The sequence below is a fragment of the Crinia signifera genome, chromosome 4 (genome assembly GCF_055691185.1).
Source record: "Crinia signifera chromosome 4, ASM5569118v1, whole genome shotgun sequence".
NCBI classification, from domain to species: domain Eukaryota; kingdom Metazoa; phylum Chordata; class Amphibia; order Anura; family Myobatrachidae; genus Crinia; species Crinia signifera.
This window is the reverse complement of record NC_139220.1, coordinates 172,320,900-172,332,999: the sequence shown is the minus strand read 5'-3', so window position 1 is coordinate 172,332,999 and position 12,100 is coordinate 172,320,900. Positions and strand designations below refer to the sequence as shown.

Sequence of the window (12,100 nt, the reverse complement as noted above, 5' to 3'; positions counted from 1 at the left end):
TCCGACGTCAGAATCCCGACTGCACAGTGGGGGGAGAGCAATGAAGCCCCTTGCTGCACTCGCCACCTATTTTATTCTCCCTCTATGGGGGTCGAGGACACCCACGAGGGAGCAGTCGGGATTTCGATGTCAAAGTAATGACTGTCGGAAGCCGTCCGGCACCCGAAAAAAAGACCCTGGACCTCAGTCTATTTATTATTTATTAACAGTTTCTTATATAGAGCAGCATATTCCGTTGCGCTTTACAACGGAGACAGTTATACAAACAGGGTATTTACAGACAGTCAAAAGGTAGGTGGGCCCTGCTCGCAAGCTTACAATCTATAGCAAAATAGGCATTGATACAGAAGGATAGATACTGTATTCTTTATTGCATCGATTCCACCAGAATGCAAGGTTCTGGAATTTGAAAAGCTTGCCTGAAGAGATAAGTTTTTAGGGAACGCTTATAGGTTTGGAGACTGGAGGAGAGTCTTATTGTGCTTGGGAGGGCATTCCACAGAGTGGGTGCAGCCCGAAGAAAGTCCTGCAGTTGGGAATGGGAGCGATTAATGAGCGTGGATGAGAGAGACGCAGATCTTGGGAGGAGCGTAGAGGTCATGTTGGAAGATATTTTGAGATAAGAGAAGATATGTATGTTGGTGTAGTTTGGTTTATGGCTTTGTGTGTAAGTAAAATAATTTTGTATTGAGTATGGTAGAATACAGGTAACCAATGAAATGCTGACAATAAACGTCTGGCTAGGAAGATTAGCCTTGCAGCTGCATTCATGATGGACTGTGGTGGTGAGAGTCTGTATTGGGGAAGGCCAATAAGGAGATTATTGCAATAATCAATGCGTGAGATGAGGAGTATGGATTCCAGTTTTTGCAGTGTCTTGTGTAAGGTAAGGGCAAATTTTAAATATGTTTTTTTTAGGTGCATGTGGCATGATTTCGAGACCGATTGAATGTGGGGTACAAAGGAAAGTTCAGTCAAGGATAACACCTAGGCAGCGAGCTTGAGAGGTAGGAGTGACTCATCTTCTCAACAGCAACAGAGTTATCAGGTTGGTAAATATTTATTGGCATAAATATAATTAATTCTGTTTTTGAGATTAAGTTTGAGGTGGTGAGATGACATCCAGGATGAAACAGCAGAAAGGCATTCACAGACACGGCTCAATACAGATGGGGACAGGTCCCGGGAGGATAGGTAGAGCCGAGTATCATCCGCATACAGATGATACTGAAATCCAAAGGAGCTGATTAGTTTGCCAAGAGATGAGGTATAGATTGAGAAAAGCAGAGGATCTAAAACTGAGCCCTGAGGTACTCCAACTGAAAGAGGTAGCGAAGAGAAGGTAGAATCAGAGAAACCAACACTAAAGGAGCAGTTAGATAGATAGGATGAGAACCAAGAGAGGTCTGTGTCTTTAAGACCTAGGGATTGTAGTGTTTGTATGAGAAGTGTGTGGTCAACAGTGTCAAAAGCAGCAGAGAGATCTAGAAGAATTAGTAGTGAAGTAGTGTAGTGTAAGCCTTTAGACTTCGCGAAAGTGACCAGATCATTCACAACTATAGTCACTGCTGTCTCTGGAGTGTTGGGCACGAAAACCTGACTGAAGCGGGTCCAGTAAGTTGTGCGAGTTAAGAAACTGTGTGAGGCGAGTGAAGGCAAGTCTTTCAAGTAGTTTGGAGGTGCATGGAAGTTGAGAAATGGGACAGTAGTTTGAGAGAGAGAGCTTGGATCAGAATTGAGTAATAACTGCGTGTTTGAACAATGAAGGAAAGACAGCAGTAGAGAAAGAGAGGTTACAGATTTTAGTTAAGATTGGAATGAGCACAGGAGACAGATTTATTTATTTGTGAGGGTAGTAGAGTGGGAGAAAGAGAAAAGTGCAGATACTTCATCTTCATTTGTGGGATAAAATGAAGTAAATGTGTTAGAGGGCTCAGGTATGGAATGGAGGGAGCAGAGCACCAGCCGAGTTGGAGCATACCAATTCATCTCTGATCTTGTCAATCTTATCCCTGAAGTAGGAAGCAAGATCTTGTGCATGGATAGTGGCTGGTGGCTTGGGTGAGAGGGTTAAGAAAGGATTTAAATGTATTAAAAATACGTTTTGGGTTAGAAGCTTGAGCAGAAATGAGAGTTTGGAAATATGTTTGTTTGCCAGTTTCCAGGGCATAACTATGGGACTGGTAGATAGTCTAATATGTAAAGAAATCCATTGAACTGAGATTTCCGCCATTTACGCTCAGCTTTGCGTGAGAGATTTCGTAGGTGTCTCGTTAATTTAGAGTGCCATGGTTGGCGTCTAGTCCTACATGGAGTTTAACTGGAGCCACTTCATCCAGGGCTGTTTTGAGAGTTAGGTTTAGGTGTGATACCGCCATCTCAGGAGTAGTGAATGCAGAAATAGAAGCAAGCTGTTGTTGCAGTGAGGAGGAGAGTACTTGAAAATTAATATCCTTAATATTTCTGCGGGCTTGAGGTGGATTAAAGGATTTCAGTGTTTTTGAGTTAGAAGTATTTTAAGCTATCAATAGCAATTTTGAAATCACCCAAGATGATGGTTGAGATGTCAGAGGAAAGGAAGTGAGGGAGCCAGGCAGAAAAATCTTTCAGAAATCGTGTTGGCTGCCCAGGTGGGCGATAGATAGCTGCAACACACAGCAAGAAAGGAATGTAAGTTCTGATGGAATGTACTTCAAATGATGTGAATGATGGAAAAACTGTGTATGTGAAGGATGGGATAGTAATATTCCAACCCCACCTCCTCTGCTGTCACCAGGCCTGGAGGTGTGTGTAAAGTGGAGACCACCATGTGACAGGGCTGCAGTCTAGGAGAGCCCCCAGGTGTATCATCTGTCTGGATGGAACCAGAGCGGATTTCTTCAGATTGATCAGCCACCCGTATCTCTGAACAAAGATCATTGTGACTTGAAGAAGATGTCAGAGAAGGACCTCTTTGGAACTGGCTAGTAACAAGAAGTCGTCCAAGTAGGGTATCACACTTATGCCCTGTTGGACTTAATGACACCATCATAACCTCCATAATCTTTGTGAAGATTCTGGGAGCCATGGCTAACCTGAATGGTAGGGCCTGGAATTGAAAGTGGCATCCCATAATCACGAAGCGGAAAAAACACTGATGTGCTGCTGCAATGGGGATATGCAGATAAGCATCTAAGTACCTTCACAAACTTGTTGAGACACTTGAGGTTTAGATAGCACTTGAGGATTAGATGGGTCTTTATTTTTGGTACCCAAACAGAACGGAACATAGAGTTTAGTAATAACCCTGTCCCTTTTGCTCTGGAGGTACTGGAAAAATAACTTCCGATTACAATAGGGATTCTACTACCTGCTTTAGGCAAGCTGCCTTGACTTCCAAAAGATGGTCAGAGTGAGGTATTTCAGATCTAACTACATCAGTTTTCTTAGCAACAGGTGCAGGTTTTTCTTCATCAGGGAGAAGTACCGCTTTAATGGCTGTTATTTGATCTGAGACATTTATAATTATCACAGATGGATCCTCTGAGGTATCTACCTCCTCACCTTTCATATCAGTGTCCTCATCTGAGGACTCTGAGCGGATTCTAAACGATGTTGACTGAGATGACGACACATGCTTAGACCCCTTTGCAACTTTGTGTACAACCTGTGTCAAAGCTTGCACGAAACCAGCTAGGGATTACACCCGGGGGGGCATGATCGAAGTTGTGATGCAAGTACCTATAAGTTGTGAAAATGCTGCCCAAGGTGGCTCCTCAGCCTTTGGGGTAGGCGGAGTTTGAGGGGCTGATGGGGAGGCTGCTGAGAGGCACGCAGGATTGCAACAATTGGCATTGTTTCTGTCTGCTAGTCATGTTTAGCAAACCTTGGCAGTATCGCCCACACGTGAGCCTCTATGCCTTTAAATGGGTGACTATAAATACCCTGGTGCTCAGTACACCTGGTCCCAGGTGAGCAGTAGTTTTAGACACCAACAGCAGTTATAACAAAGTTAGCACAGTCAGTCACACATAGCAGAAAATATAAGTGCAACAGCAAGTACAATCTACTGTATTAAAGCACTATGAACACTACAATTTCAGTAACAGAGTAGGCCAGTGAGTTCAGTAAAGCCTGTCACTAGCGACTGGTTTACAGGGGAGACTGGCTCGGCATTACAGGAAATCTGTCCAGCTGCCAGATTCTGTGAGGGCTGATTTAAACAGCGTTTAGGCGGGAGCAACAGGGTGAAATGGTGCTTGCAGTCCCTTCCCCCCGGCTTTTCGCACCACCTCCCCTTTACTGGTATTTCCCTACCGGTATAATGAGCCTATAATAAATGGAGACCGATCCCCTGCCCAATGGGGATTAGTCTCCTGCCTGTGCTCCGTACCCTAATGGAATAGTGAAGTCCCTGCTATTGTGGGCAGTGTCCATGCCAGCGACTGTAACTATCCCACAGTTATGGACAGAAATTTGTTTGCTTTCAAAGAAAGCACTTACCCTCCCTGATCTCCGGCCACACTGTCCTTGAAGTGCTGCGCCAGCTGTACTAGTGTCAACGAGTTCTTTCGGACACTCTGCCAGGGGTGTCAGAGCAGCAGCGCTGAAGTCGCTCTGACCACTCAGTAAAAAGAAAGTTGGGGATTGCCTGAGGCAAATCCTGGAGGAGAAAAAAAAAAAATGGTACCCCTGCTCCTGCAGGCACCAACACAAAACTGATGTCCTGTACATGGAGGCAGGGTTATAAGGGGAGAGGAGTCATGCTTGCTGGGAAGTTCCAAAGCTTTGGAGATTGGTGCCTGATCCTGCTACAACCCGATTTTATCCCTGTGGGACCAGGAACCCCAAAGAGGAAAAATATGAAAAATGTCCTGTGTCGATCAGTTCCATGTTGACCTATTGCCTGTCAACATAGACAGTTGTAAACCTAATGATCCACACCATATGTAGGAGGACACATCAGTGGCTTCAGAAAACTCCCCCACTGTCCAGATATTTTCCAATATCTGTGGGCATATAAATATTTGCTACACTTATTTAATTATTTACATCAGGGGTGGCCAAATTGGATCTACCAATGGTCTACGTTTTTAACCTAGCTGGTGCACAGCTGTAGTCCTTAGTAACTGTCACATTTTCAAACACACTGCATTCATTCCTACTATGGATGCACAGGTTGCCTGAAAAATGAGATGTTGGTAGATCTTGAGGACAGGTTTGGCCACCCCTGATTTATTTATTAACAGTTTCTTATATAGCGTACACATATTCCGCAGCACTTTACAGAGAATATCTGAACAATTGCATCAGTCCCTGTACCAGTGGAGCTTACAATCTATATTCCCTTCCACATGTACATGCAAACACAGACATTCTGGGGTTTAATTTTGTTGGGAGCCAATTAACCTACCTGAATATTTTTGGATTGTGGGAGGAAACTGGAGTACCTGGAGGAAACCCACACAAGTACAGGGAGAATATACAAACTCTGCACAGTTAGAGCCATGGTGGGAATCAAACCCATGACCTCAGTGCTGTGAGGCAGTAATGCTAACCATTACACCAGCCATACTGCCGTAGATGCTTCCTTTCATTTATTAGGAGACTATTGTATCAAAGTACCACAGCATGTGGTTTTCAGGTTAGTATTTATTGTAGGTCTGATGTAGTGTTGCAGTTACATACATAGTGAGAGTTCCACTGGTGTTTAAATGCCGGCAATAGCAGCAGATCTCGTATCCTTTGCAGGCTGGTTTTAGCCCCAATTCACTGAAAATTGCTTGCTACCCTATGGGGCAGCAAACAGTTTTCTGTAAATTCCGGCGGCTGCTGCCGCCATGATTTGCATCAGCGAATTAATCTAGGCTAATAGGAACAACCTCTTTGTAGAAGCTCAATTCATTGGTTTCAGCTATACACTGTTATGTTCCTCCATCCAATGTACATCTAACATGATGTACCAATGCTAATTAAGACAATAGTGTATTTGTTTACCATCAAATAATGAAGACATGGAACTTGTTACACTTACCTAAAAGGGTACATAAATTTAGCTTCAATGGTACGATTTCCAGTAATAGTATCATTTTTACAGGACACAACCATACTGGTAGTTCCAGAATAACCACCACATGTAGCAAATGAGAATATTGAAAAAACCTAAAAAAAACAAAACAAACAAATTGGTGTTATACAAATATGACATTTTCTGCACTACAAGAAGCCGATGCAAGGAATTTAAGTTCTGTATAAGCAGAAGTGTTCTTTTAAACGTTGTATACAATACTTTTCTCACTGACTATTTGTGACTATTACTGTATCACTCCCTCCCGACTACAGTGTTGACAAACAAGGTCACCTGCATTCTATTTGCATTCAACAACACAAGGTTGCCCATCTCATCTTCGCATTGGCCATTGAGTCAATTGAACAAGGTATCATCATGAGTATTTTAGGTGTCAAAATATAATTATACACAGCTGAATCTGACAATTACAAATCTAATTACTCCATTAAGAGATCAAGGGCTATGGCTTCCTCTCAAGTATAAAGTTAGCACCAAAAAACAGTACTTGTTTAGTTTCACGGCAGCAGCGTCTGTCGCAGCAGCGTCTGTGCCCCCTGCGGGGCTTGCTTCGCTCGCCCATGCTACGGGCTTGGTCGCTCGCCACGCTGTCTAAAATCAACTCCATGCCAAACGTGGGGGTATGAACTATTCACATTGGCATGGACTTTATTTTAGAAAGTTTGCTGAGCACCAAACCCGGAAGTAGCGGCCGGCCATGCTGCTGCCGTGAAACTAAACAAGTACCAAAAAAAACCTACTACTTGCGTTTAATCATTGTTGTAAGTGACAGCTGCACCTTCTGATGCTTTGTTAACTCTGAGTGCCAACAATGCTGTGAGAGATCATCAAATTATCCGCTAAAAACGCCAGCGTCACTCACAGCGAAAGTTCTTTTTTGGGTGCAATATTTAACTAATCTTCAATTAATTGACTTTTGTATTTTAAACTAAAGGAATAGTCACTGAGTGACGCCGACATTTTTAGTGGATATTTTGGGGATCTTTCAAAGCAACGTTGTCACTCAAAGGGTTAATGTAAAAAAAAAAAAAATATATATATATATGCCTGATATGAGTGTTAAGTTAACCACGGTGCTTACGTTTCTTAGGAAATTGTGTCAGACTCCAAGATTTACAAATTACTTAACCTACCCTTGCCCATGTATTAGTTTCTGTCCATAGTATTACAGTAATGTCTTAACCCTTACTTATATTAGGTATTAACCCTTTGAGTGCCAACATTGCTGTGAAAGATCCTCAAAATATCGGCTACAAAAGGCCAGCATCGCTCACATAGACTGTTCTTTTAGTATAAATAAATCAATACAGCCAAGATTGAAGTTTAGTTAAATATTGCGGACAAAAAAAAAAAAAAAAGAAAAAAAAAAAAAGGAAGAAGAGTAGTTATTTATTTATAGATTCTTATATAGCGCAGCATATTCCGTTGAGCTTTACAAAAGGAGACAGTGATACAATAAACAGGGTATTTACAGACAGTCAAAAAGGTAGAAGGGCCCTGCTCACAAGCTTACAATCTATAGGGAAATAGACATTGATACATAAGGATAGATACTGTATTCTTTATTGCATCAATTCCACCAGAATGCAAGGTTTTGTGACTGGTTCTGGAATTTGATAAGCTTGATAAGAGATGAGTTTTCAGGGAACGCTTATAGGTTTGGAGACTGGAGGAGAGTCTTATTGTGCTTGGGAGGGCATTCCAGAGATTGGGTGCAGCCCAAAAAAAAGTCCTGCAAACGGGAGTGGGAGCGAGTAATGAGCGTGGATGAGACACGCAGATCTTGGGAGGAGCATAGAGGTCGGGTTGGAAGATATTTTGAGATAAGAGAAGAGATGTACGTTGGTGTAGTTTGGTTTATGGCTTTGTGTGTAAGTAAATTAATTTTGCATTGAATACGGTAGAATACAGGTAACCAATGAAGTGACTGACAGTAGTTTTGCAGACGATGAACATCTGGCTAGGAAGATTAGCCTTGCAGCTGCATTTATGATGGACTGTAGTGGTGAGAGTCTGTATTGGGGAAGACCAATAAGCAGACTATTGCAATAATCAATGCGTGAGATGATGAGAGTTTTTGCAGTGTCTTGTGTAAGGTGAGGGCAAATTTTGAATATGTTTTTTTAGGTGCATGTGGCATGATTTTGAGACAGATTAAATGTGGAGTACAAAGGAAAGTTCAGAGTCAAAGATAACACCTAGGCAGCGAGCTTGAGATGTAGGAGTGATTGTCATATTCTCAACAGCAATAGACATATCAGGTTGGTAGTGAAGTTGTGCGCAAAGCTGGCATTTTTTTGAGGATCTCACTATGGGGTTTATTCTAGTTCATTCTTTCTGACAAAATCCTTCTTAGATGGACAAAACCATGTGCACTGCAGGGGGGCAGATGTAACATGTGCAGAGAGAATTAGATTTGGGTGAGTTATTTTGTTTCTGTGCAGGGAAAATACTGACTGCATGATTTTACACTTCAATATAGATCTCACTTTGAAGAAAAACCCCACCCAAATCTAATTCTCTCTGCACAAGTAAAGCTAGGTACACATATATACAATCGTCGGGCCGTTCTTCCAATCTGGGGGCAAACGGCCGTTTGATTGTATAGGTGTGTACGCTGTCCCAATTGCTGCTGTGTGATCGATAAACGGCCAAAAACGCTCTTGGCCGTCCACGGTCGTACGGTCGAAGGTTCTTTGCTGCTTAATATTTCATCCGACAGGACGGCTCCATATCGGAACAAAAGTGAAGTGTGTACGCATGTTCGATCGATATGCTTGACAGTTTGACAAAGCACGGTGGTATGCTGCATTATGAGAGACCCTGTAACCCTTTGCCTGCTGTTTTAACTAATGTGTGTTTAATGCCTCACTGCCCAACACTTTAGAGGCATCACTTTAAGACATTAATCAATGTTGAAGTTTTAATAGAGTGTGCTGGAAGCTCTTTGCAGGGCACCATAACACACTATTAAAACTTCAACATTGATTAATGTCTTAAAGTGATGCCTCTAAAGTGTTGGGCAGTGAGGCATTAAACACACATTAGTTAAAACAGCAGGCAAAGGGTTACAGGGTCTCTCATATACTTCTTCTTGCGATTGTTTGGACGGGAGTCAGTACATCGGACGTCGCAAGTAAAATTGTACATATGTGTACGCGCAGAACGGTCGTATGTTTTGGACGGCCGAACGTGTATTCGGTCGATCGAACGGTCGCAAGAAAAATGAAATTGTACATATGTGTACCCAGCTTTACATCTGCCCCACCCGCAGTGCACATGGTTTTGTCCATCTAAGAAGGATTTTGTCAGAAAGAATGGACTAGAATAACCCCCAATGTCACTCAAAGGGTTAAAACAATAGTTCTCAGATATGTATTGTTCCTTAGCTGTGCATTTGTTTTTGTTGAATAGATCCTGGGATTGAGGATTTTTTGCCATCCCTACATCTGACATGATAGATCAATATCCATATAATTTTGTAACCATCCAAATATATCATACATTTGATATCACTCAAGCTGTTTTACAGATTTTGAGAAATTAAAATCCAGAATCACCCCCCTTAGTGTTGAATGCTATGTTGATTGTTCTCTCCTGTCAACAAACCTACGTTGCTAGATATAAAAAACTCAACCACACCAGATTGGATAATCCACTAAAATGTATTTTATCTCTGCTTCACATTAAATTGGGCCTAATGAAATTTTTTTTTGAAATTTCTAGATCGTTAATGGAAGGAAAAGTTTCACAAGTGAAGCAAACCTAGAGTTGGCATATTTGTTTGTCCTCCAGTAATGAAACCGCTTACAGATTAACTATGCAATGTTAAATAGATAAATAAAAAAATAAAAAATGAAGTCTCAAACACTGAAAAACAGAATGGTCGTTTAGACAAATTGGTGAAATCCATCTGATTTAAACCAATTTATCCAAATAATCATTCTTGTCTGTTTTGACACAAATGGTTAGTTGTCCTTTTCTCCCATACATTATCAGATTTTTGTTCCCACCAAACAGATTGGGTCAGATAAATCTTAAGGTGTGCATCGTGCTTTAGAAAAAAAAACACAGACTTTAGCAATGGCTGCTTGGAATGTTCTGTTAAAGCAGAGTTATGATTTAGGTAAATCTGTTTGTATTCCTTTAAATAGGGAGGATCATTATATGGTCTTAAAGCCCCATGTAGGTGTTAAGCAGTGTACACACTGGGCGATTGTTCTAAGCAATTTTGACTAAATCATCAAAATAATTTTGAAGGCTTCCCTGAATTGCCCATTGTGTACACAGCGGGTGATAGTGATGCGCAGCCCTGCAGTGATACTATTGATGAACTGAATAGACATTGCAGGCAAGAATATTCCTGCTAGATGCTGCAGTGTCTATTTGGCTGTATGCACTGGCTGATGCTGGGGAAGGCTGCCGGCTTATCTCTGGCAGCGAATGGGCGATTTTAACTAAGCAAAATCGCCCGGCTGCAGCCCATGTTCACACCCCTTTAGGTTAAGCCTCGGTGTTGCACCTGCAGGTACATAGACTTCAAAACTCAAACCGTCCATATTAACTTTTAAAGGACACTTCCTGGAATTGAAAGTACTGTAGTATTTGAATGCACTGCTGTAGACATAATTACTCCAGGAGATTCTTCCTTATTTGGCATATCCATGGGTGGAATGCAAGATAGAACTATATTATATATGCATATATAGGGTGTGCAGGAAAATGCTGAGACGCTGAGCTATCACATGTACATTTGGTTAGCACCATACATCACCAGTACTTCATGTGACGCGTGAACAAATATTAAGTAATGTACAAAATAAATAAAGTTCAATCTTAAAAATAAATGAGCCATTACCCCATGTGAAACACGAGTCTGCATTTGACAGTGATTCTACTGAGCATTGCCTTTATTTTAAAGGTTTCCTGCCCTTTCAGTTATACATTTAAGGTCAGATACACACAAGCAATTTGGGCAAGGTATGTCATTTTAGGCAAACTGGAACAATATATTGTTTGGATTGCAGTGTGTATTCACAAATGTGCGCTCCTGCAGGTCATTTGCGATATCTTCTGCTCAACTACCTAGTGCGTTAAATCAGATGATAGCGTACGATGCCATGCTGATAAACCCATCATGGCATGGTACATTGTGCCACTGCAATGTGAAGAGTATTTGCACAGTGCAATACATTGTTTAATTGGACTGGCCAGGAACACATCATTCTGATGCTTACCCATTATTTTTAAATAGACGGGATGTATGGGTCCTAAATGATGAACTACACGAAAGACCTATAGAATGCCAATCGCATTAATAACTGGTTAGAAATTCCTCACATCACACTACAGGAGATAGGCTCATTACAAGTCAGATGGGAAGAACAAGGCTGCAGGATAAATAATCCCTCCTCGTGACCCTCTGACAGCAACTCCACCCAGATTTGGCACATAGGGAGCAGCAGCCAGCGCCCATCCCAGATATGAGGATCAGCAGTCACACTTATAAGACGCTGCCCTGCAGCAGTAACAAGCGACATGTGTGCGCTCAGCAGCAGCGCTAGCAGAGACCTGTGTGCGTCCAGGGGCTGTATATTATGCGCGCTTATGTCTGACTCGCCCAATACACAACACTGCTGCCACATCAGATGCTGCCAAGCAGTAACTCTACGGTAACAGGAGATCTAGCCCACGCTTGCTGCAGCTTGACCTGCTCCCACTGGAGCGACTGTAACTCCCCCTGTGCATGGGGACAGTAGCCGGGCGCTGCACGGTGCAGAGCCTCCAGCATGACCCTTCCAGCAGGTACAAAACGCTCTGCTCCGGAGTCCTACCATCCCTTGTGTCGCCAATACCGCGCTCATCCCCTAAGTTTACACTAGCGCGTTTCACAGCAGCTGGAGGGTCCGCATGTGGCCTATGTCCCTGCTCCAGCAGCCGCTCTTACGTCCCTCCCTGCCGGGAGCGCAGCACATGTGTGTCGGGCATGTAGAGGGTAGGCCCGTCCCCGCAGGAGAGCCCCAGCCCCCATGG

The 12,100-nt window shown here is 42.6% G+C and overlaps 1 protein-coding gene across 1 annotated transcript in view; it reads right to left on the bottom strand.

Moving 5' to 3' along the window:
* The window catches only part of SYPL1 (synaptophysin like 1), a 29,575-nt gene that overhangs the window by 16,833 nt on the left and 642 nt on the right, over nucleotides 1–12,100 (bottom strand). The window contains exon 3 of the mRNA XM_083182986.1: nucleotides 6,014–6,141. Coding sequence (XP_083039112.1) covers nucleotides 6,014–6,141 — 128 coding nt within the window. The remainder of the gene's footprint in view (nucleotides 1–6,013; nucleotides 6,142–12,100) is intronic.